Raw genomic sequence first — 24,976 nt, 5'->3', positions numbered from 1 at the left:
AGGGAGGGATGGAGAAAAACCGAATCCACTCCCTGTTTCTCAGCAGCCCGTGTAACGTCTGAGGAGGCTGTGAAAATGCAGAAGACGCCTCTTAGAAAGGGCTTGGGGTCAGACAGCCTGGAGCCGCCTCTTACAGTTGGGTCCCTGGCAAGTGAGGTCGCAGTCCCCTCATCTGGAAATTGGGGAAGATGGTCCTGAGCCCACGGGATCGTGCTGGAGGCAAACCATACGTGCCGAGAGGCGGGAGTCGATGCAACAGCAGAGGCAGGTGTGTCTGGTGGGGGCCCCGGGGACCTGCTCAGGGAGCCGGCCCTGTAGACGCCTGCTGCCTGGCCCCTTGGTTCGCCGTCTCCGCCACTAGGAAGAGGGAAGGGAAAAGCGTAGCGGGGGCCTCTCGGGAGGGCCAGGCCTCCTCCTGGGATGGGGGCTCCTTCCGCCCTGCCCAGGGCTGTTCTGTAAAGTGTGTGGGCATCCCGGCCCTGGGCTGCCCTTGGGATGCTCCTGCCTTCGGGGCAGTGACTCGTGACGCTGGGCCGCAGAACTGTGTCTCGGCTCGTGGCCTCGCCTCGGATCAGCGGGGAGCTGTGTCGCGGCCTGTCTGCAGCTGGGTCTGAGATGCCTCCTACGTTTGGACACACCTTGAACCCACTTCTTACCTGCCAGATGGGGGAGGGGAGGCCTCGGCCTGTGCTCCCCTCCTGCTGCCGGGGCGGCTCCATGGCAGCTGTGCTAACGGGGGGTGGGGGTGGTGGGGGTGGTGGGGGTGTGGGGGTGTGAGGGAGTGTCCAGGGGGATGGTGAGCCGCTTTCACAGACGGCGGGTGGTGGCCTGGGACGACCCACCCCACAGGCTCCCAAAGCCACCGTTGTGGTAAATGGGCTTCCTGGCCTCAGGGCCTCACTTAGCAGCCCTGCTCCTCTGGGGTTTACGAGCCTGCGCTGCTGCCTGTTGGCCTCAGATGGGGTGGCGTGAGACAGCCTTGCCGGGGCGGGGCCGGGGTGAAGATCTGGGGCCCCGCAGCTAGATGGGTGACCTGGGTCCACCTCCGCTCACCACTCGTCAGCCGTGAGTCCCCGAGCCTCAGTTGCTCCTCCGCGAAATGGGAAGATTGACAGGAGTGTCTGCTGGTGGAGGGGGCGTTTGGGGGAATAAACAGAAATAAGCCTGGTCTTCGCTGGTGGCGCAGTGGTTGAGCGTCCGCCTGCCGATGCGGGGGACACGGGTTCGTGCCCCGGTCTGGGAAGATCCCACGTGCCGCGGAGCGGCTGGGCCCGTGAGCCATGGCCGCTGAGCCTGCGCGTCCGGAGCCTGCGCTCCGCAACGGGAGAGGCCGCAGCAGTGAGAGGCCCGCGTACCGCAAAAGAAAAAAAAAAAAGAAAAAGAAATAAGCCTGGCAAAGACTCGGCCGGGGGGAGGCCTGGATGCACGTTGGCTGAGGTTGTCAGTGAAGCCAGTCAGATAGGGACCTGGAGCTCCAAATGGCATCCCTGCCTTCCCGGCTGGGTCTGCCTGGAAGCTGCCGGGTGGCCTTTGCAAATCACTGACATCTCCGTCGCTGGGTTTTAGCTTTCCCATCTGCAGACTGAAGCATTTGGACCAGATGGTCGCTAAGCTCCTTCCACTCAGGGTTTTACGTCTCCCTGACCGATTCCCGCAAACCCTCCTAGTTGGGAACAGCTCCAGTTCAGATTCTCCCCTGGTCCTCTCCCAGTCCTGTGATCATGGGCCGTTCGCCCCCGTGTTATGGGTCAGGGGCCACAGGCGGCCGGCGCCCAGGGGCTCTTGGACGGACACCGTCTGTTGCGGGCGCCCCTGGGCCTCACGGCTGGGTACCCCTCACTGTGATCCGCGAGGACACGTGGATCCAGCTTCCCTTGCGGCCTCTTCTTTCCTGGTTCCCAGGGTTAGGGAGTGCTGCCCCCGGCCTTTGCTGCTCCGGCTGGGTCCTGGGCTTCCTTCTCCTCTGGAGCTATGGGGGCTGGGCCGTCACCCTTACACACTGGCCGGGGCAGCTGGCCACCTTAGCTGGTTGCAGTGGGGAGGGGATGGTGCCGGGGGACGGGGGCCGCTGCTCAGTCCTCCTCTTCCAGCTCTCCCGAGGGTGTCAGGACGGAGGGGATATTAAATCTCAACCCCGCCGCCAAGCGTAGCCTCGGAGACACAGAGAAGGCAGGGGTGCTGGCGGCAGGGAACATGGGGAGGAACGGGGGTGGCCCCTGCCCCCTTCCCATCTCCCCTCTTGGGCTCAGTGTAGCGGTCAGCTGGTCTCAGAGGCCCCGGGCCACGTGCCATCCTCCAGGCTCCTGGCCCTGGGCCGTTTACAGCTGTGACGTCCCTGGGGGCTCCTGCTTGGCCCCCTCACCAGGGGCCTCACCAGGCCCTTTGGGTCTGTCCTGTGTGCCGTGGCCCGGGACTCTCAGACGTGATCAGAGCCAGGGGAACGCCAGTCTAGGTCACAGCCTTTCATTCCCAGCAGGAAATTGAGGCCCGAGGGGTGGGGCGGACGCTCAGAGAAGGGGCCGAACAGAGAGCAGAGGCAAGGTCCGGCCTGTCTTCCTTGAGCACCCACCTTGGGTAAGGTGGGGGCCAGGGCTGTCTCCTGGCCCGGGGGAGGTGGCTGGGACAGATGCCCAGCGTCCTTGCTTTTGTGGGGCCTCCTATGTGTTTTAGGAGCCGGGCTCCGGTGCGGTCCCCGCCTCCAGCGGTGAGACCTTGGTCCTGTCACCGTACCTCTCTGGGCTTCAGTTTTTTCAACTTGTAAGGAAGATCAGGGCAGCCCCCGTGGTGGGTGGCCGTGGAGACGGAGGAGTGTCCACGCACGGAGGGGGCTGAGGGCATGCCAGGCGCTGGCTCCGCTGGAGGTGCTCTGCAGGCAGAGCAGAGTGAGGCCACCGTCACAGGTCCGAGAGGGCCCGGGGCTCAGGGATCCTCTGTCTTGGGTCACAGACGTCAGCAGCCACAGAGTCCGAGGTGTGAAGATTTGGGCTGCTGGTCCCTGAGGCTCGGGGTGGTCTCTTCTCCCTGCGTTTGAGGGTCTGGATCTGGACCCACCGAGCGAGGAAAAGCGCAGCTAGATTTGGGGAATTGTTTCACATCTCACTGAAAACTCAGTTCAAGGGCACGAAGGAGCAGTGGGCCAATTCTGAGATATCCATAGTCTTTTCTTTCTTAGCCTAACTTTTTCTTTCCTCCTAAATCACTTTCAAGCTCCGACCCTCTAAAGGCTACCAGACCCTCCCTCCGAGCACTCCCCTCCCAGGTTGCTGCAGGTCACTTGGCTCTGTGAGTGACATTTTTTTTTTCTTCATTCTGCTGTTTCGCTATCTTGGGGCGTGGGGTCTGGCTCCCTCCCATCTCCCCGCATCCTTTTGGCTCCCTTGAAGGAAAACCCCATCTGTTAGGTACTGTGGCACCGCTGTGCAGAAGGCGGTGGCTAAGAGGTGACCGTGTTCCCCGCTTGCTTTTGTTTCGCTGCCTTCTGGTGGCAGAGCTTGAACCCGGAGCTGTGGTTGCCCGTGGTTCGTGATGAAGCACTCCTTGCCGACTGCTTGGCATTCCGAAGGCAACAGCGCAAGTGTTTCTGACCTTGCTCTCGATGCGGAAGGAGAAAAAAGGAAGGGCAATGCAGGCTGAGCTGGAGAATACGATTTATAACGATTTGCTTCTAAATATGCAGTCGAGTTAGCTGTAGATTTCCCCCGCCGATAGGTGAGTTTCCGGGGCAACGTATTTGAATGAGCTTGATCATCTGGCCCGTTTGTCTCCTCGGAGCTGCTGGTGTGTTTGCAGATGAGTGGTCCTGGCTGATAAGAAAGTCTTCCTGGTCTGCACGGTTCCTGTTTAATGATTCCTAATGTCCGGGGGGAGCTGGGGCAGGAAGCCCTCCTGACCAAGCGGGGCCGGTGGACACGCCCACCTGTCAGCTGACTGGGCAGCCGGGCCCGTTTAAAGGCCGACTTGTAGCCACCTCTGTCCTTGCTCTGGATCGCCTCTGCCCACTCTTAGGCTCACATTTTGAGTTGCAGGGCAGTGACGTTTTGTGTGATGACAGCAGAGCTGCCGTGACGGATAGACCTGGGCTGGGCTGGCTTACACGGGAGGTGGCGGAACCGTTCAGAGAGTTTCCCGGTGGACAGAGAGTGTGCGCGCGCGCGTGCGTGCGTGCGTGCGTGCGTGGCCTCTGCTCCACGCAGACCTTCTGGGATCCAGGCTGATGGCGGCTTTACCACCTTTAAGTGGGGCTTTCAAGGTCACCCCGGGAGCAGGGAGGTTTCGTGAGCTAGGTCTGCAAAGCAGCCTGCCTGATTGATGTCTGTTCCCAGTAACTGCAGGCGAGGCTGGAAGATGTGGTCCGGTTGGGCCTGGAAGAGGAGTTCGGGGTTTTTTGCCCCCTGCGGGCTCCCGTGTGGAGTGTGTTGCAGCTGATGGGAGCACGGGATTGGCTGGCGCAGACTGGGTCCGGTTCCTGAGTCAGCCATTTATTGCTGGGTGACCTGAGGTAGGGTTCTTTTTCCCTCTAGTCCCCAGTGCTTGCATCTAGTAAGTGGAGAGTTGGGGGAGAGAATAATACATATAGGAACCATGTTTGTGTCATGCTAATCCTAGTGCATGACACTTAGTAAGGGCTCAATAAATGGTAGCTCATGTTCTCATAATTAAGAGGTGGAGATTGGGAGGCTGGTCCTCATTGGAACCTTTGCTGTTGGTCCTGTCTGTCCATCTGTCCATCCACCCATCCACCCGTCTGTCGATCCATCCGTGCGTTCAACCGTTTGTCATCCACCTACCCATCTGTCTGTCTGTCCATCTGTCCACCCATCCAGTCAACGGATCATCCATCCATCCACCATTCACCCACCCATCTAAATCCCCAGATATACTTTGAGCGTTCTCAAAGTCACTCTGTGATTTAGGCCGTCATCTAAACTTGGTGAGCTGCAGTTCTTCTCACCTGGGAAATGTGAAGAGGCAGCTCAGAGCCTGGTTTTGAAGGTCAGATGTGATGCCACAGCCCCAGAAGAGCTTGGAGAAGCTGACCATGGGACATGAACGGTGTCAATTGTCCGGGATGCCTGAAGCTGTCTGCATGGAGCCCCTGGAACCGTGGCCTCTGCTTGCCCTGCAGGGAAAGGGGAGAGCATGGAGGCTGAGAGACGAGTCACGGACCCCCGCCCCGTCCCACCGAAGGTACAATGGGGTGAACAACACCAGGTTCTCCTCTCAGAGCCGCAGCTGACGGCGTAAGCTTGAGTGAGTCCGTGGGGCACTGGGCCTTGAATTCCTGTCTGTAAGATGGGGCCACAATTTCAGTCCAGCCTATCTCGTGGGAGGGAGCCTCCTGGGGCTCTTGGAGCTCTGAGGTGGCGCCCGTCGGGGAGCAACGTGTCCCTGAATCTGATCCACCCTCTATTTCGTCCCGACCACGAGGCACGGTGCCTGCACTTAGCAGGGCGCATTAAACATTTGACGAGTGACTGAGTCAGGGAAGCTAAAATCATTCAAGTCCTCTAGACTGAAACAGAAGTTTCATGAGATAATACTTACTTTACTTCTCTTTTCTGGTATTGTCTGTCCTGTCCCATCCCATCCCATCCCCGCCACCCCTTACCATCCTATGTCATCCCTTCCCATCCCTTCCCGTCCCATCCTTTTCCATCCCATCCTATCCTACTTCACTGAAAAAATGCCGTTAGGACCCGTCCAAGTTTACGCCTCACCAGTGGGTCAACACCTGCAGTTTGCAGACTCTGGGCCGGAGCAGTAGGTGAGACCTCACCTGAGTTACAGCCCTTGCTGGGCAGGAGGCTGATTGTGGCTGGACCTCCTGCAGCCCAGGGACGACCCGAGCAGAGGAGGGTGGGCCAGCCGGCAGCCCACAGCTGTCTCCGCCCACTCGGGGCCAGGCACTCGAGGCGCTGTCTGGCTGCTTCTCCGTGCAGGTTTCAGCAGGGGCTTCAGCAAAGGGGTAACGGGTCCAGAGCTGCCCGGAGGCCTCGGGATGTCCTCCCTGTCTCCCCCTGGAGACCCCTGAATGATGCTGCTTTTTGAAGTCCGAGATCCCCTCTCTCTCTGTCTCTTCGTCTCTCCATCTCTCCCTCGGCCTCTGGTCTCTGTCTGCCTCTTCAGCCCTCGTCCTGAACTCCTCTTTTTAAGTCGTCACGAAGGCTCGAGGCTGAAGCCAGGAGCTTCGCCCTCTTCCTGTGGTTTCATCCGAATGGGGGGTGGGTGAGGCAACCCTTAATCACCACGTGGATCTCCTCGCTCCCCTGGCTGTGCAAAAGCCCCTTCTGTGGGCCGTTTGTGAGCACCTGCTGCAGGCCAGCCTCCTGACACACGTTCCCCCGAGTCCAGCAGAGTCACGTGAGAGACACGCTTTTCTCCCCCATTTCACAGACAGGCAAACTGAGGCAGGGGTCCGGATTTGAACCCAGGGCTGTCTGGGCTCTTTCTCCCCAGCAGACCACCTGGCTGCAGCCCAGACCCGCTCAGGTGGCCCCCCCACCGGACCCCACACACGCTCTGCGTGGGCCACCTTCTGAGGAGGAGCTGCCACCTCTGTCCGAGCCTTTGGGCTGGGCCTGGGGGTCTGCATTCTAAAGCTCCTCCCATGCACATGTGGAAGCTGATTGGCCACCAGTGTCTGGGAATCTGTCCTCCCGGAAGGAGGCCCGGGTGGAGAGCTTCAGGGTCAGAGCAGGCCACGCCTGGTGGGGACGGGGCCAAGACTGCCATCCAGACCCCAGACCCCGGACCCCGGCCTCCCAGCCTCTGGGCCGTCACACCCATTCTTGTTCCTTCCCCGAGCCTTAAAGGAGCCGAAACATTAAAGGTCACAGTCAAGGCAGGAAGTAGATGCGAGCGTGAACAGCACAGACAGCCGTGGCTTTGGGGAGTTGGCCTTGCACGTTTCTCCTCCCAGCAGGACTGGTCCCCGTGGGTGCACACCCTTCTCCGGTCAGTCCCCTGCCTGGCCCCTGCACACACGTTTCTTTGTTTGCCTGCAGCTGAGGCTCCGTGGGCCCAGAGGCTGGAACAGTGGGTGGATCGCTGAGCCCAGAGGTCTGAGCCGCTTGTACGTGGAGGGAAGGAGAAGAGGGAGGGAGGAGGGGAGCAGGTGCTGTGTCTTTTCATTCATTACCAGGGATGCAGACGAGAAACGGAGATAAAAGTTGGGGAAATGTCATCCTTTGACATTTACGTTTTCAGAGCAGTTGGCGGGGACCGTGGGCAGGAGTTTTTTGATCATCACGGGAGAGTGATGCCTCTGCGGAAGCCCAGCTCCTCCATGGCGGGAGTGGGGCAGGCACCGGCCAGAGGCGCCTCGGGAAGCCACTGAGGTGTTTCACGCCCCTCCGCACCCCTAACCTAACCAGTGCCCCTCATCTGACCCCACGGCTCTGAGGGGTGTCCCATGTCTGTTCCCGGCAGCCCCTGCCCTGGGCCTCTGGTCGCCGGAGTGAGGTTCCCCCTGGTGAGACCCGAGATTTCCCTTCTTGCACAGACACCAGCCGAGAAATGCGCAGGCCACGCAGAGCGGGGGGCAGGGCACCTCCGGCAGAGCTGGGACAGTTAACCCTGTTTGCCCCATTTAAGAAGCTGCTCCTGTCCGGTGATACAAATCCGGAGCAGAGCCCTGTACAGACTGCTAGTGACAGGTGCCAGCCTGGAGCAAAGCGGCTGAGAGCTCAGGGCTGAGCTTTGCTGTGGTCATAGCAGCAGGAGAAGCCACATTTTGTCCGCTGGGACCGTGGACATGTGGACACAGGGACCGGTCTCCCGGCTTCAGCTCACCCACCTGTGGCAGCTCCTCCCTGTCCTGGGCTCTGTGAGAGACTGTGTGAGACTCGGCCTCGGCCCTGACTGCAGGTTGGCAGACAGGTTTCGTCTCCTGTGCCGACGCTGACCGGCTGCTGGTGCCTTGTGTGGACCCTGCGGGAAGGACTCTGAGCCTGTGTCTGGCTCCATGCGGAGGAGTGCGGCAGTTGATTAGCAATGTCTGCCACGGTAGGCGTAGGAGAGGGGTGGCATGTGTGCCCTCTAGTTGCTAAGCCCTTCGGCCCTAACACTTCCAGCGTTCCATCTAGTAACTGTAAGGACATCAAGCAATATTGCTTAAATTTTTCTTCTTCCTAAATATTTAGAGCCCTTAAAAGCCAAGAATAACAGCAGAAGCCAAGTCGCTCATTATTTGTGAAAGGCCTCTTGGAGCACACAAGGGTGGGAGCCCTGGCTGGGCCAGCTGCACAATAAGCCCATTGAGTCTTGTCTGAGAAAACACAGAAGAACCCTGTCATTCTTTGCATTCATAACTTCCGTGCGTCCCGGCCCCTGAAATAGAACCCCGACCGGAAGACAGCTCACAGCACTCAGCTTGTTGGCCGAACCTGCCGTCTCGCCAGCTGAGAAAGGGCCCTTCTGTATGGGTTGGGGTTCTCTCCCCCTCTTTTTTAAAAAGAAATTGCTGCTAGAAGGAGAGCCGCCCACAAGGAAGTCTGAGGCATGTGTCCCGGATGGGGGACTTCGGGAAGGTGACGTAGCCTCAGTTTTCCCGTCTCCCAAGTGTGTACGGCGGGCCTGGCCTTCAGGGGTGTGAGGGTTGGCTGGCATGATACCCGTGAAAGGCCCATCAGACTCAGTTTCTGAGGCAGCCAGTGCTCAGCAGAGGGTGTCTGTGACTTTAGCAAGCGGTTGTCACGGGCCGTGTTCACGGTCCCCGTCCTCAGACGCGCCCCCACGCCCCCCCCCCACCCACACCCGTGCACACGCGGCCGGCTCTCCGAGTCGAGGCTTTGCCCCGCCTCCTCAGTGCTCGGGGTCCGGCCTGGCAGGTGCCCCAGCAGTCCTGCCGGGCGTCGTGAGCAGCTTGTGCGAGTTGTGAGCCGTTCTCGTTACGCTCTGTGTTCGGGGTCAGTCGCCACCGCCCTCTCCTGGCCTCCGTTGCCCCGTGCCCGTCTGTGGAGCCTCACCCCTGCTTGCCACGGGTGCCTTTGGAGATCTGTGGAAGGGCCGCGTTGAGGCCTCTGAGGCTGGGAGCTGGGTGGGGCCTGTGTATCTTGGGGGGGGGGTGGCGCTGGACACAGGGCAGGACCGGGTTGGGGCAGGGGAGGCAGATGGAAGGAGTAGCCACGGCTCCTCGCCGAGCACTTCAGGCATTGGAGTTTGACAAGTCTTGTCGGTCTGCGGAGAGCCTGCTGGGATCCCCTCATGAAATCTGAACGTGGGCTTCTTCGTATTCCCTCTCCACCTTGACTCCGCCCCCCCGCCCCCCAGGGAGCTGGGCATCTGTTTAAATGGTCATACTGGAGAGAGAAGGGGCTGGAAGGGAAGGGAGCACTGTGCTGCGATGTTTGCGTCTACGCTGTGCCCCGGCTGCTGTGTCACCTTGGGGAAATCTCTTGACCTCTCTGGGCCACTGTTTCCCCATCTCTGAAATGGATCAGCAGCTACTGGGAACAGCAGTTGTTATAAATCATACGGTAACTTCCAGAACAGGAGTCTGGGGTGATGGCATGATGTCTGAGCAGACTCTCAGTGGCCCCGATGAGGCAGACCTGCTCCTGGGGGAGAATGAGACTCAGGGCGTGGTTGATGTTGGAGCCCCAGGAGACGGCAGAGGGGGGGCTGTGAGCCCAGCCCTGCTCCTCTCCAGGGCGCTGCGCCGGGCGTGCAGCAGCCCTCAGCAAATATTAGTGCACCAAAATGACATATTTTGCACGACAAATACAAAATAGGTGTCTTGCCTCAAAAATCTTAGGCTGTGTTTTTTTGTTCTTGTTTACCAAGATGAAACGGGCTCAGTGAACTGTTCTCGACACCTACAAAACACTTCGTTACAGTTTTATGATGACTTTAGGCTTTCTGGTGAAATTACAGAAGCATCTTTTCGTCTCCCCCCAGGTCATCTCGGCCGTGTCAAGACTCTCCCTGCACAACTTGGCTCAGAACAAAGGGATCAGGTGAGCTTCACGGAGCGCGCACTGCTGAGTGCCTGCCCTTTCATCTTCATCCGCCACCCGCGTGCCCTGTCACAGATATTGGAGTTTTGAGCAGACACCCTCTGCCCTGTGTCTTTCTCATGCATTTTCAGCGTGTTGTCGGGTTGCCTGTTGGCAGCGGCTGGAAGGGGCGGGGAGGAGGGGAGAGGCTTCAGCTCACACCGGGGAAATCTGGCAGCATGTTACTGATGGCTGCAAAATCTCTCTCGATTTAGGTAATAAGATCAGCAAATTAATCCTTTCACGGATCACTGCCTACCTAAATGCACTCTCCACACATCAGAAGTGGGTTTTGCCTCGCATGAAGTAGCAGCGTTTGTTTGCTGTGATGGGGCCGAACCAGGGGACCTGCCTCCTTGGGGCTGCAGCCCTCCCGGCAGGAATCTCTCCACTCTCAGCTTTAATTCTGCTTGGATTGCAGAGAATCCCATGGCCCCCGCGGTCTGATCTCTCGTTCCTGACACGTGGACGTCGTGGGGCGAGGGGCCCTGGAACTGGGAGGGCGGAGGGGTCAGGGGAGATGGGGGGATGGGGGCATGCCGGCCACGGAGGAGGGGGATGGGGGGGCAGCCCCAGCTGAGGACTGGTCGTTGTGGATTCTGACCCATGGATTGGGGTCAGGGAGACCAGGTTCCATATCCGGTGAGGACAGCCTGCCTTCCTCGATGTCCCTGGGGATTGTGGGCTAGCAGGGTGGGGATGAGAAGCTTGGGGGGGCAGACCTAGCTCCTCCTGAGGGTGGAGTGGATGGGGTCGCACCTGGCTGGGTGCAGGTGCCTTTGTGAGGGTGGTGGGACTACGGAGGGGCTTCACCCTGGTGTTGTCGTGGAGGGGGACGCTGCACGTGGCATGGGCTGGGGGTCCCAGGACCAGGGTGCCTACTGCAGTGGGACCCTGGGTGGGGCTGTTTGCCCAGGTCCAGAGGGTCACCGGAACAGACGCAAATATTAGGGAACCCACCCAGAACCTCTTTTTCTGTTGGGTTTTCCAAGGACTCAGAAATTTCATTGAATTGAGGATTTTTTTTTTTTTAATGTCAGCTGAAGGACAGGCTGTTGAAAAATGTTTTTAAGCTGCTATTAAACACATATTCGAGAATATTTATAATACGTTTAGGGCATAAGGAATAACATTAAGACGAAACCCCTGTGCCCACCGCCCAGCCTACGTTCTAGAACATTGCTTCAGCTGTGAGGCCCCCAGTTGCACGGGCTGGTTTTCACTGTAGCTTTTGTCTGTAATGGGGACACGTTAAAAATGACTAACGGAGAAAAGCGAGTTGTTTCTGGATACCAAGACAGTACGTGGATTTTTTTGTGATCTTCCCAGAAACGGTCGTCCGTTCTTTCCCCCGCTAGCCCGGGACGGCAGGCGGTGCCGTGGGTTGCCTCTTACCCGTTCCAGCACGTTCTCCGCCTGCGTGCGTGTCTGCACGTACACGTAGAGGCAGGAGTGAAGCCCTGCCACCGAACTTGGTCATCTTGTCTGCCTTGTCACGTAACGTGAGAGTGTGAGCTTTTCTCTCAATCCATTAAACATCCTCCCAAACAGGGGCCTCTGCTGCCAGGCAGCTCAGTGGTGCTCCTGGGGCGGGCGAGCCAGCCGGCTGTGCTTGGACTCGGTCCTGCGGTGGCCTGAGCGCCGTGCCAGGCTCCCCACGCCGTGCCCTGCCGGGCCCGAGGCCCGTGACCGAGGCTGTGACCGCCCTGTCCACAGGCCCCTGGAGCCTCAGTTTCCCTGGGGGTTGACAGCCAGCCGTAGCGTCTGCTGGTGGCTTAGAAGGTGGTGAGGGGCCTGAGAGCGGGCGTGTGACCTCTGATCAGTGCGGAGGCCCCTGGGGGACGGGGTGGGGCCCTCCCTCCTGGCCTTCTCGCCCCCATCCCCCCGTCTCCCCCTACCTCTCCGCCCCCATGGTCCCAGGGCCCCCCCGCCCCACGATCCAGGGGCCTCCCGGGCTGCTTCCGAGGCTGGCAGGTGAGCTTGGAAACCTGCCCTCTCTCCTCCCTATTCCGGGAGCCTCCCGGGCAGGGTGTGGGCACAGTGGCCCCCTGGGTGGGGAATGAAGACCCCAGCCTTGAAGGTGGCCCCCCCCTAGGGCTATGGTGAGCAGAGGGGGTTGCGATCTGGGCTGCGGAGTTGGTGAGACCCGGCTGCAAACCCTGCATGCTGTTGGCTGTGTGTCTTGTGTGGGAGGCTCCTCTCTGAGGTGGTGGATGGGAATTCACCCAGGGGACTCCTCAGGGTTCATTCAGACGAGGTACGTAAACCCCGAGGTCAGGGTTGGCCCACGGAAGGGCTCAATACATATTATAGTTTGTTGCAGTGACGTAACGGTGTGTTGGGGGCCCCCAAGACCACCCTCGGGTCTGACGATTCGCTGGGACTCAGAGAACTCAGCAGAGCCGCTACAGTCCAGATTCCAGCAAAAGGAGCCAGATGCAAATCAGCAAATGCAAAAGGCACATAGGCTGGCGTCCAGGAGAGACGACGCACGAGTCCTCCAGGTCTCCTCTGTCCGAGGAGTTGCGTGGACAGTGCTTCATTCTCCTGGAACGAGGTGTGATGTCATGGGTGAGGGTCGCCAGCCAGGGAAGCCCCCCTGAGCTTTGGCGCCCAGGTTCTCGTTTGGGGTGGGTCATGTAGACACGGCTGACTGCCCACGTGGGTGACCTTAGCCTCCAGCCCCTGCAGAGGTCGAGCTGGTACCGTGAGGCCCTAGGCCCCCCATAAACCCCATCGTATCCCAGACTCTGTGGCTGGGCCCAGGGCCCCCCAGGTCGACAAAGATGCTCTTATCGGCAGGACATCCCAAGGGCACAGAGGTCCCCGCCGGGAGCCACCACCGGGCCAGGGCCTGATCTTTCTTGAATGTGCAGGGTGTGGGCGGCCCAGGTCTGCTGAGTTAACCCTTTACTGCACACGGGGGAGGGGGAGAGGAAGGGGGTGGGGGAGGTGTTTGCAGACAAAAGGAAGGGGCAGGGCCTCCCGGCAGGAGCAACACCTCTGCAGGAAGAACTGCCCCGCTCACCTGCGTCTCCTCCTCAGTCCATGTCTCTTGGTTTCCCCTGTGCCCCATCCTCACCCTGTGTTTCTCCCTCCTTGTCTGAGCCCCAATCCAGAACTTTCCCAGGGTCCTTTCCCTCCGCAGCCCCCTGGGGACAGGACCTCCATCACCTCACACAGCTCACCCACCCTGAGCCTGGGAGGCGGGCTCCGACCGCCCCTGTAGCGCGACGCGTTGGAATAATCTCTCCTCGTGCACCGCACAGGCCGAGTTTTCGCGGGCACTTTACCATCCTGGGAGCCACCGGCGCTAACACAAAACGCCAGCTATGCTGTCTTCCCTTAAGAGCATTTCACAGTGTTGTTAATTAGCAGAAGGTGTTCCTTTAGCCAAACCCTTTTCTGCCTTGAAAACCCACAGACCCGAGCCTGCAGCCCCGAAGAATCTCTTCCTCATTTCTTTCATGGCTGGATAGGAGCCCGGCATGCTCCTTCAGAAAAACGATCGTTCTCACAACACTTGCTCTGTGCATAATGAGCTGATCTTCCACAAAAGCCCCAATCATGCTTCTCAGAGGCTGATGAATAGGAGACTTAATCTAAGAGCCGCACCCTGGTGCTGGCTGGGGGATCAGGAGTGATGTGGGTGTGCGGTTGGGGTGATCCCTGGGGAGCCACCCAGCTCAGCGTGTGGGGATGTGGGTCCTTGTAGCAGCCGGAGCCGGATGGATCCAGACTGAGGGATGATCACGGCTGGGCTGGGAATGGCTGGGAAGGAGGAGGCGGTGAGAGCCTCTCTGCGGCTGGAACTGAAAGGTGAAGCCAAGGCGCCCCCCCCCGCCGGCAGAGGTCTCATCTGTCGGCCACCTGCTTGTTGAGTGACCTTAGGCAGGGAAGCTCTTGGACCCTCTGTCTCTTCTTCTGTAGGCTGGGAAAGCTCCACCTGCCACGCGAGGTTGCCGTGAGCCCGTACACTGTGCAGCGTGATTTAGTGCAGCCCCTGACACTCTGTGAACGCCCACGGGCTGCTGGCTGGGTGGTGGGCTGACAGGTGGCCCCCCCAAAGATACATCCACCTCCTAACTCCTGGACCCTGTGTGACAGGGAAACGGTTCTCCGCAGGTTACGTTTTTATAGATGTACTTACACCTGTACTTGTAAGAGGGCGGCAGGAGCGTCAGAGTCAGAGGAAGGAGATGTGATGACACAGAGGGGGTTGGAGTGATGTGGCCGCGAGCCAAGGAACGCGGGCCGTCTCAGAAGCTGGAAGAGGAACGCATCCTCCCCTGGAGCCTCCGGAAGGAGCCAGCCTTGCTGACACCTTGATTTTAGCCCGTCAGACCCATTGCAGACTTCCGACCTTCCAGAACTGCAAGATAGTAAACCCGTGTGGCTTGGGGCGACTGTTGTGGCGCTTTGTGACAGCAGCAGTGGGAGTGAATGCAGATGGCATGGGACAGGAGCCTTAGGGGCGGGCGGGGGGCCGTCGCGGCGCCCTCGGCGCGTGGACGTCTGCACACACGCTGCGCTGGGTCCGGGTGGCAGGCTCAGCTCTGGGCCCTCGCTGGGCTGAGTGCTCCTGGGAGCAGGGACCAGCCTCCGTCTTTGATTCCCTGGTCCTAGCCCAGCCCCACCACCCTGTCTTGTGCTGTCTGGCTTTTTATTGAGTTGCACTAAACTTCACGTAAGCTTCATCCCTTTGAAGTGTACGGTTCAGTGGCGGCTCACACATTCACGGTGTTGTGCCGCCATCACCCCTGTCTTGCTCCCAAGCATTTCTCACCTGAACGGAGGGGTCCCACCAGCTGGGGCAGCGGTGCCTGCAGTGTTCCTGATCCTGCCTGGGCTCCGTAGAAGGTTCTAGAAGGGGAGGGTGCTCCTCATGGCAGAGGCAAGGCTGGTGGGGAGGGAGCTCCTGTCTGGGAGGTGTTGGAGGAGGGCGTGCGGGCAGGGGAGGGGGGGCAGTCAGGCCTGGTCAGTTTGGTTTCCTTTGTTTCAAGGACCCCGGAGCTGGTGTGATGTGGCAGCCGAGGCTGGTGACCGGCCGTCACTGGGTGGGGTGGGGTGGGGTGGGGTGCTTCCTGCCTCAAAAGGGTGCACGGTGTGTGGGCCAGGCCCTCGCTCGAGGGAGCAGGTGTGGATGGGGCTCCGCCTGGCCTGTCCCCCCCCGCCCCCCCGCTCTGGCCTCGCAGGTGTCATCACACAGAACCCACCTCAGAATAAGGAGGGGCCAGCTGAGGCCAGGGCGGGGCCCCCGCCTGGCGAACAGAATGGTCCCAGCGTGTGGATTCTTTTTGCTTTCTCCTAACAAAGTGACACCTGCTTCCATGCAGGGCCCCTCCCGGGAAGGAATCTACTGTCGCATTAAACCTCCTGCCCAGAACCCTCTGCCCCCACTTGGTGACAGTGACCCACACTCGGGGAGGAGGGGACAGCCCTGGGGCAGCGGGGAGAAGCAGACGCTGGCCTTGGCGACCCCAAGGCCGTGTCCTGTCCACACTGGCCACGGGGACGGAGCTCCCGGGAGGCACCACGGAGCCTTTGAGCCTTCCCCACCATCCAGGGCCTGCAGCGTCCTTCCCTGGACACCTGAGTGCTTGCCGCCGGCAGCTGAGCCTGGGCCCCATCTGTGAACGGGGCTGTCGGGAGGACAGCGTGGAGGAGGTGGGCCGCGTGCTTGACAAACGGTGGCCAACGGTGGCCGGTTGACTCTTTCTGAGTCCATCGCCACCGCAGACACCGGCAGGGCCGCTTCCTTTCACCCGTCACTCACCCCTGTGCAGAATTTTGAAGGAGCGCTGTGTCTGCTTCTCTCTGACGCTACCGCTGTGGGCACGAGAGCTGGAAAGGGACACGTTGGTTCAAAAATATATTCAGCGGCCGTTTCCCGCGGGGCAGTGGGGAGGTGATCCGTGCTGGAGGCGGTCTGGAGAAGCGAGATGCAGCCCGGCAGGAGGGGCGAGGGCAGCCAGCTGGAGCCTCCGCGGCGGGCGGGCGGGGCTCTTTAAAAAGACACCGTGCAGCCCAGCGTCTCTCTCTGCCCCGCTCGCTCCCAGATCGGTATCCTCGTTGTCAGCGCCACGTGCCTGTGCTGTCAGTTTGCCCACAGAAAATGTGCATCTGGCTGAGCCATAGTGGATGTTTATCGTTGTTCCCTCCCCTCCCCCACCCTCACTCGCTCCCTCCCATTCACCTACCCACCTGCCCGCCCGTCCTTCTGTCCATGCAGCCCACTATCTGTCTGTCCGTCCATTCTTCCAATTGCCCCGTCCCCTGTGTCCTCATCCAGGCACCCCTCTGTCCTTCCGCTCCTCCATCCACACCCCGTCCTGCCACCCCTCCTCCACCTGTCCTCTTTCAGGTGAACGTCGGTCGGCCCCCATGTGGTGCTCTGAGGTGGTCAGGGTCACAGCTTCGGTGGCCTGGCAGTGATCCCCAGCACAGAGCAGGCCCTCGACAGTGTGCTGCCGTGGAGGGCGGGTGAGGAAGTGACCCGGCCCACTAGGGGCGGTGCTGGGGTGCTGGGTCAGTTTCTGCACGCCCCCAGCCTCCATGGCCTCCCGAGTAAAGTGGGGTCAGAGTTGGAACCCCCTCCCTGGGTGGTTGTGAGGATTCACAAGGTGGCCGTGACGGTCTCAGCACGGTGCCTGGCACGTAGTAGGTCCGGCGCCGAGGGACAGGAGGAGGGGAAGGAGCCTTTCTGCATGGGAGATCTGCCCGCACCTGTCTGGGAGGCTCTGAGGCTTGAGGCAGGTCAAGGGTGAGTTGCCCCGTTCCTGTTCCTCGGCCCCCACACCTGGCCCTTCATCTCCCACTTCTACTCACGGGGCAACCTGAGGCCCAGAGAGCTTCCCGAGCAGGTGGTGACGGGGCCCAGGGAGTCGTCTGCTCACTCATTCATTCCTTTGCCCATTCATTCATTCATTCCTTCTGTCAGTGCTTGGGGGCGCCAGCAGCCCTGGACAGGTGCTGGGACACGTGGGGGACCGGTCCCTGTCAGGTGGGGAGATGGACACCGGACCCCGGTCACAGGCAGGCAAAAGCACTGCAGCCGTGTGCAGGGCAGGGTGCGGGGAGAAGCTGGAGCGTGACCTCAGACCGCGGGCGTGGGGTTAAGGGCCTAAGAGACCCGGGTCTGGGCTGCCGGTGTGCTTTTTAGCAGGTTTCTCAGCCCCGAGCCCGTCTCCTGGTCTCTGGAAAGGGTTGCTGGTCCGAGCCCGGGGCGAGGGCCGGGGTGGAGCAGGGGCCATTGCGCAGTGGCCCGGGCACAGTTCTCAAAGCGAGGCCCGAGGACTCTGCCTCCCAGCCCTGGCTTCCCATGGGGCCCCCGGTGAGCCCGCGGAAGGGCAGGTGTCATGGGCTGAGTGGCGGCCCCAAGGAGATACGCCGCCGAACCTGTGCACGGGAGCTTTGGGGAGAAGTCTTTGCAGGTGTAATTAAATTAGAGATCTCCAGGTGAGACCATCCTTGACTACCCCGTAGGCCTTAAATCCAGAGGCAGGTGTCCTTATAAGAGGCGCACGGAGCGGGGACCCAGGGACAGAGGAGGGACGTGGAGACGGAGGCAGAGACTGGAGTGACACTGCAAAGCCCAGGACCGTCTGGGGCCCCCGGGAGCTGGGAGAGGCCGGAGGGCTCCCCACAGAGCCTCGTGTGGCCCTGCCTGCCCCTTGATTTCAGGATTTTTGGCCTCCAGCACCAAGAGAATGAAGTTCTATTGTTTCAAGCCCGGGGATGTGGGTTTTCATGGGCGGCGAGCTCTGGGACGGGGCCCAGGCAGGGGTCCCTCAGCCTCTGGCATCCCCGGTGCGTGGGGGCGCAAAGCTGCAACTCCCGAAAGCTGGGCAAGAGCCCCAGGAGCCCTGACCCGGTCCTCGCACAGCCGTTGCCAGCCTGAGACCTGGATGCCGAGGGGGAGGCCAGCGGCCGGCAGGGAGGTTTGGGGTTCAGAGACCCCCTCCAGTTATCAGGGATGGGAGGTGGGCCTCCAAGGACGGTGGTGTCCTCGCTGGCAGGTGCCCTGTCCCCAACAGCATTCAGTGTTGGGGGCTGTGAGAATGTCCTCGGGCACTGGAGCCCCAGCTCCGCCCCCCTCCCCAGCCTGTCCTCCCCTCTAGGGAGCGAAGACTGCTTCACTCCGTAACAGGCAAAGCAATCAAAGGCTGCCTTCTCAGCAAATACCACCATTAAACATTTATCGGCCAGCTGTGTAACGTTATCGGCTCGTTTTCAGAGGCGGAGAAGGGAATCTTGTCCTGTTTTGCAGCGGGATTTATCCATATGCAGGAGGGATGTGAGGTCATTAAAAATGCTCTGGAACAGAATGTGACGTCGCGGTGTGGCCGGCGGTATTCGGGGATGTGGCCCTGCTGGCAACCAGCCCCCGCCCCCCAAGCCCAGCTCTGGGGCCAGGTCGGCGGTGCTCTCTGTGCAGCCCTGAGCTCTGCTCCCAGCCGTGGCCGCTGGGAAGGGACCGGCCCAAGTCTCCGCCGTAGCAGGAGGACGGCCGAGCCAGTGAATCAGACGTGCCGCCTTGAGATGCAGCCTCTAGGGCAAAAGGTGTTCTGGGCTTTGGGCGCATCCAGTTGCGCAGTGTGAGGGCGGCGCCCGGAGAAGCCTGAGTCCCGCCCTTCTCATTGTCGGGACGGGGGCTTTGCTAATGAAGGGACAGTCCCCCCGATGTCACTTGGGTCACCTTCTTACCGTGGGTCGCCTCCGTCGCGTCCCTGCTCTGTGCCGGCGGCTGCTGCGGTCGGGATGGTGCCGCCAGCCGCGGCGGGTCCTCAAAGTGCAGCAACAATCGACGAGAGGGGGTAGGGAACGGAAAGCACCAAGGTATGGGATCAGAAGGGTACAGACAACTGATGGTTGCAAGGCAAGTGTAATAGCAAAGCATAGCCATATACATACCCCTGAAGCAGGGACTTTGCACCGTCATTGTAAAGCAGGGACTTTGCATAGACATTGTAAAGCAGGGACTTTGCACCGTCATTGTAAAGCAGGGACTTTGCACGGTCATTGTAAAGCAGGGACTTTGCACGGTCATTGTAAAGCAGGGACTTTGCACCGTCATTGTAAAGCAGGGACTTTGCACCGTCATTGTAAAGCAGGGACTTTGCACCGTCATTGTAAAGCAGGGACTTTGCACGGTCATTGTAAAGCAGGGACTTTGCACGGTCATTGTAAAGCAGGGACTTTGCACCGTCATTGTAAAGCAGGGACTTCGCAAAGTCATTGTAAAGCAGGGACTTTGCACAGACATTTTTCTATAGAACTGGGCTTCCATCTGGGCTATAGTCGCCACCATATCTGCATCAGCGGGTTTATCGCTTGTTCCACAAAGGCACCAATTTCCCCTCCAGGGTTGCTTTTCCTGGCTTTAGGGAACAACCAGGGACTCCCAGTAACTGAGCAGGTCCCTGGAGCGATCTGGCCAAAGGCCATCTCCTTTTTTACGTTCGTACCATAAAGTCCAGGATGCAGACCAAGGAGAGTACAGTCGGGCCCTGAGGCTCATGGGGGTCTTAATGGCGCCTTCCTCAGAGGGCAGTGCTCGCCACAGGACGGACCAGGCTACACTCAGTGCCGTCAGACGGCCCCGAGTCTCGACGACTTGCCGCAGCGACACGTGTGTGTCGGCCGTGTTCCCTTCCACGCCACCTGCCCCCAGGGCCGGGCTGACGGACGGCCTCCAGCTGGGACAGAGTGGCCCCCGCGGCAGCGGAAGGAGACCCCGCGGGTCACCCACCGGCTCCTACAGCCTCTGCCCCGTCGGTGAAGCCGGGACGTCTGGCGACCGGAATCCAACCCTCCCCGCCGCGTGATGCCGCCCGTCCCCGCGAGGAGGGACTCTTGTGTCCCATTCTAGAGATGCGGAGACTGAGGCCAAGAGCCTGGGGCGCTGGCCTGAGGTCAGGCACTGAGGGACTGGTGCAGTGAACTCAGATACGGCCCCCGCCCCGTCCAGCCCTCGGTGGGCGAGCCCGTGCGGCCTGAGCCTGCCCGCCGCCCGCCGTGTCTCCCTCACCTCCGGCTTCACGCTCAGGTACGGGGTCCCAGCCGCCGGTCCCCACCAGCATACGCCTCGATTTTAGGCAGCTTGTGGTGATATTTTGACAGGAGAGAAGGGACTCTTGGAACTGACCGCCTGTCTGGCTTCCCTTAACATTCCCTGCTTATTTTCTCTTGGTTATCAGTTTTCCTGCTTTTATTTTTATGGACTCATTTATTTAGTTTTTAATTATTTTTAAGTCTCACGAGCCCGACATTCAACCCCCAGACTAGAACCTTCTAGCTCACAGGACAGAAGGAAACGTGTGACCACCCCCTGCTCTCCCGGGTCCTGGCCCCGGCGGCCCCAGCAGGAAGTAGCCGCCATCCTTAACCGCGCGCGGGTCTTCCACCTCCTGCCTCCTGTAAAATTAGTCTTATTGTATTTCACGCGTAGTTTTGTGCAGTCCCCATTGTTTCAGACCTTTAATACAGAGTCACCCGGTGTGAGCCGACGCCGGGGACACGGCCGTCTCGTGATCGGTCAGGTCGTGGTGCGCGGTTCTGTCCTCTGAGGCACGTTGGCCTTTCCGGAGCTGCCCCTCCTCCTGCCCCCCGTTTCCCGTCCCCCCCATCATAGCAGCAGCGACACACACGGGGCGGAGCCCTCCCCGCGGGTCAGCTCACTGAACGCACACCTGGACCCCGGGAGTCAGGATTCAACCCCATTTTTCAGGGGAGGCTGAGGCCCCGAGAGGGCACCTCTAGCTCAGGGTTGCCCAGCCGGTTGGGGTGGAACTGGGACCTCATCCTCCCATACTCCCATGGGAGTCATCTGGGGGTCAGGGGTCCTGGGGCATGGGCCCAGCACTGGCCCAGACACAGGTCCGCTGCCCAGGGCATCTCCGGGCCCTTCCAGCCTCGGGTCCTGGCGGAGCTGGCCTCTGGGGGCTGGGAAAGCAGCCTCGGGTCCCACCTGCTGACCCTGGGGGCAGCTGAGCCTCCCTTTCCCCTTTGGGGTCACTGGTAGGGAGACTAAGGCAGGCCTCTACCCTGCTCGGCACTGGAGGGTCCGGCCCCCCACCATGCGACGTGATGCGGGGCTGCTCGACAGCCGAGGCGCGGTCCTGGCCCCGCCCCTGGTGGGCTTGGTGGCTGCAGGAGGCTGGGTGCCCCGCCATTGAGCACCCACGGGCCCTGCACGTCTCTCCAGCTTGGGAATCCGACTGGCAGTCTGGGAGGGGGTTTGGCTGGGATGGGCGTCCGGCTCCGGCCCCTCCCAGGCGGGCAGCGGTGAGGCACCGGTGGTTCTGATTAAAGCCGAGGCCTGGAGCCCGGCCCTGAGGCTCGGCTGGGCCCCCGGCCCCGCAGACTCCAAGGTGAGCATCGCGGGCTGGACAGCTGGCCCGAGCCCAGCCCTCCCTGCCCAGGGCCACCTCCGGACCCAGGGCTGGCGCCATCCAGAAGGGCTGCAGTCCAGCTCTCTGCTCTGAAGCAGCCCAGCCGGACCCCCCGGGACGCAGTGGGGGGCGGCAGTCCTGTCCTTGTCCTCACATGAGCCCAGAGCAGCCTGGTGCCCAAACGCTGGCACGCACCTTGTCCCGCACCGCCACCAGTCGTGTGCACCGGAGTCTGAGGCTAGGGTGGCAGATCGAGGGACGGAGGGCCTCGGGTGCGGTCGTCAGTGCCCCTCTCCGAGGAGGTGGCCTCCATCTGGCCGACCCCCAGGGAGTGAGCAGAGCCAGTGTGGACAGGTCTGCGCATCGGAGGCCCAGGCAGAGGTGCTGGGGGGGCGGGGAGGGGCTGTGCTTGGTGTCCCTGTGGGATGGAGAGGGGCAGGGGGTGGGAGGAAGGTCGTGTTGGGAGGGGTGGGCAGGGTGGGGGCGTCTCTGGTCTCTGAGTGTGAGGGGGCAGCCCTGGGGGGGTTTCAGCAGGCAGTGGCCTCTGAGATGTTGTCTAGACACTGCTGGCCCCGTGTGGACTGCAGGGGCTCCAGGGTGGAGGCCAGGACCGGTGAGGGGCTGCCGTGGGTGTCCAGGCCGGAGAGATGGTGGCTCTGGGAGGGGTCATGGGGGGAGGGGAGCGAGAGCCTGATAGGCCACAGGAGGTGCTGGCGGTACAGGGAGTGACACCCCACCCACCCGCTTGGCAGGTCAGTCCCTCGGGATGACCGAGAGCTGCGGCCCAGATGCTGCCGGACGCCTGGGCAGCGTTGAGGAGTGCAGGCCTGCTCCTGCCGGGGCTTCTTCCCTGCTCTGACCCCTCCTGGGGATAGTCCTGGCTCCAAGCCCGGCTCTGTCACTTCCTGGCTGGTCCTTTCAGGCAACTTCCTCTACCTCTCTGAGCTTCGGTGTCCTCATTTGTGATGAGATGGTAAAACCCCCATCTTGTGGGCAGCTGTCATGACTGACGGGGAAACCTGTGGACACGCCCATCCAGAGGCCTTCCCTGGACCCCTCGTTTGTGAACTGGGGGGAGGGCTTGGGTTTCACTTGTGTCCTTTCAGCAGGGTGTGTGTGCTCCTACCTCGACCCCAGACCCTGAGCCCGGCGGTAGGGGCTTGGCCCGATGGCCCTGGGACAGTCCCCTCCTCTGGGCAGTAGGTGGAGGGCTGGCCAGAACTCCCCCAGGAAGAGGACCTGCTTCTCTAACTGGAGTCCACAGACCAGCCTTCCACCTGGAGCCTCGTCCATCCCAGCTGCGCCACAGAGAACACCGAGATCGACTAGTGATGCCTGCCCTGGCCAGAGGGGATGGGCAGGTAGGGGGTGATTGCAGGCAGGCCCAGGTTTGCCCTCTCTGTCCTGGAGGACCCACCAAGGGGAGGGACCCTCCCTGCGGGCCTACAGAGGCCTTCTTAGGACATGGTGGAAGGGCCAGGGCTGACCCTTCACTCCCCAGCAGACTGGCAGGAAGTGGGGGGAGGGGAGACGAGTGCCTTCAGCTCTGACACCCCAGCCCCCAGCCACCATCTGTTCTTGAAGGAGGGAGAACGTGGCTCAGAGAGGGGAGGGGTCTTGCCTGAGGTCACACAGCGGTTTGGTGGTCTCTCAGAACGCCCCCCCGGGTCCCCCCAGAACCCTGAGGGGGGTCCCCAGCTAGTCTCCTAGCCTCCATGTATTTACGAGGAAGATCTGCTTTTTTAAAAAATAAATTTATTTATTTATCTATTTTTGGCTGCGTTGGGTCTTCGTTGCTGCACGCGGGCTTCCTCTAGTTGCGGCGAGCCGGGGCTGCTGTTCGTTGCGGTGCACGGGCTTCTCATTGCGGTGGCTTCTCTTGTTGCGGAGCACAGGCTCTAGGCGCGCGGGCTTCAGTAGTGTGGCACGCGGGCTCAGTAGTCGTGGCGCACGGGCTTACCCGCTCCGCGGCACGTGGGATCTTCCCGGACCAGGGCTCGAACCCGTGTCCCCTGCATTGGCAGGCGGATTCTCAACCACTGCGCCACCAGGGAAGCTCGGAAGGTCTGCTTTTCTGACACGTCACGGTGGGTTTATCGTCCAGAGCCAGCAGTGTGGATTGGACACCCACCGGGCACAGCCAAACTGCCGGTTCTTTTCTTTCTGACTCTCACTGCTGTGCCCGGATGTGACCCGGACGGGCCACTGTCACCGTGTCCGGTGTGGCCATGACCGGGGAGCAGGGGGAGGGTCAGGGGGCAGCTGGGGCCCTGCTCAGCTGTTAGAGGCCTCACAGGGCCAGAAGGGGCATTTCAGGGAGTAGACGGCTTTGGACATGGAGAAGGAGAAAAGGGAAGAGCGTTTCCAGTAGCCGCCCCCGGTGTTCCAGGGCGTGGTTTTCCGTGCAAGCTCAGAGCTGCCCTGGTGGAGGGCCCCATCCCTGCCCCGCAGCCATGGGCTCTGGAGCCTCGGGCAGAGCCACCCGCCTGCCTGGCCCACTTCCTCCTTGGAGCCGAGCCTGCCCCGTCCATCCCCTGGGGGCCCGGCCGGCCCCAGGGCGACTGCGCTTGGGCACGGTTCCCCCCCCCCCCCCCGCCCCAACCACCACCACCAAGGGACTCTGGCCCACGAGCGCAGTGCGGAAACTTTTTGTGCAGAGAGTCTGCTGGTGAAAACGGGGCTGCAGGAGGCCTTGGGCCTTGGGCTGGGAAGAGAGGCTATTGGGGGGCGGGCTGTGCCGGCTGTGGCCCTGGGAAGCCCCCGTGCTGGCTGTGTGGCCTCTCTGTGATGCCCCTCGTTCCCCGATGGGCGTTTCTAGAGCATTCCATCCGGGCAGGGCCCTGGCAGGCCGCCGGGATTTCCCGCCTAGGCCGGCCAGGTGTCCCCTGGGAAGAGGTCAAGGTGGCATGAAAGGAAAACAGCCGAGTGGCTGCAGGGGACTGGGCCCCGCTTGGAGGCGGAGATGGCCCCGCCGATCCGCTGGCCTTTCCGCTCCAAACTGCTGCCGTTCCGAGAAGCGGGCGGAAAGTCAGAAAACTCCGTTGAGCTTCGAAGCTGCTGAGAAACCGCGCGCGTTCCTCTGTCTCAGCAGCAGCTCCAGGCCCCTCCCTCCCTCAGACAATGGGATGGCGGGAAACAAACCATTCCTTCCTGACGCAAGGTCAGTGTCCCCCTCTGCCTCACTAGGCTTCTGGGAGCAAGGGTTGAAACTGCCTGGCTGGCATCTGGGGGTTCACTTGGGTCTCCCCCAGTCGCCTGGAGCCAGCCGCACCTCTTCCCCCGCCTGCACTTCTGCCGGACCTGCCTCTGCAGACGTCACAGGGGGACCTCGAGACCTCCTAGCTCTGTGCCGACTTGGGCTTCAGGTCCTGGTGGTGGCACCTGGGCCGGCCCGTCCATCACTCCCTCCCTCGGCCCTGGTCCCCGTCGGACTCCTGCCCCACTGGCCCTTCAGCCGCCCCGGCTCTGCCCCAGCCCCTCTGAGACCGCACGCCCCCGAGCGCGCAGGGTGTGGTCACCTCTGCCCAGGCCGCTTCCTCCAGCCCCTGAATCGTGACCGTCGCCTCACCTCCTTACGGGCCAAGGCCC

At 61.3% G+C, this 24,976-nt stretch overlaps 1 protein-coding gene across 14 annotated transcripts in view; it reads left to right on the top strand.

Moving 5' to 3' along the window:
* The window catches only part of VAV2 (vav guanine nucleotide exchange factor 2), a 180,279-nt gene that overhangs the window by 87,024 nt on the left and 68,279 nt on the right, over positions 1–24,976 (top strand). For all 14 annotated transcript variants that reach the window (XR_010841788.1, XR_010841787.1, XM_059073293.2 and 11 more), the window contains exon 3: positions 9,898–9,956. Coding sequence is in view for 12 of the 14 variants with exons in the window: in XM_059073293.2 (XP_058929276.1) it covers positions 9,898–9,956 (59 nt within the window). In the remaining 2 variants the exon portion in view is untranslated. The remainder of the gene's footprint in view (positions 1–9,897; positions 9,957–24,976) is intronic.

This window comes from Kogia breviceps, chromosome 8, assembly GCF_026419965.1.
Source record: "Kogia breviceps isolate mKogBre1 chromosome 8, mKogBre1 haplotype 1, whole genome shotgun sequence".
Lineage (NCBI taxonomy): Eukaryota > Metazoa > Chordata > Mammalia > Artiodactyla > Physeteridae > Kogia > Kogia breviceps.
This window is presented reverse-complemented; position numbering and strand designations above follow the sequence as displayed.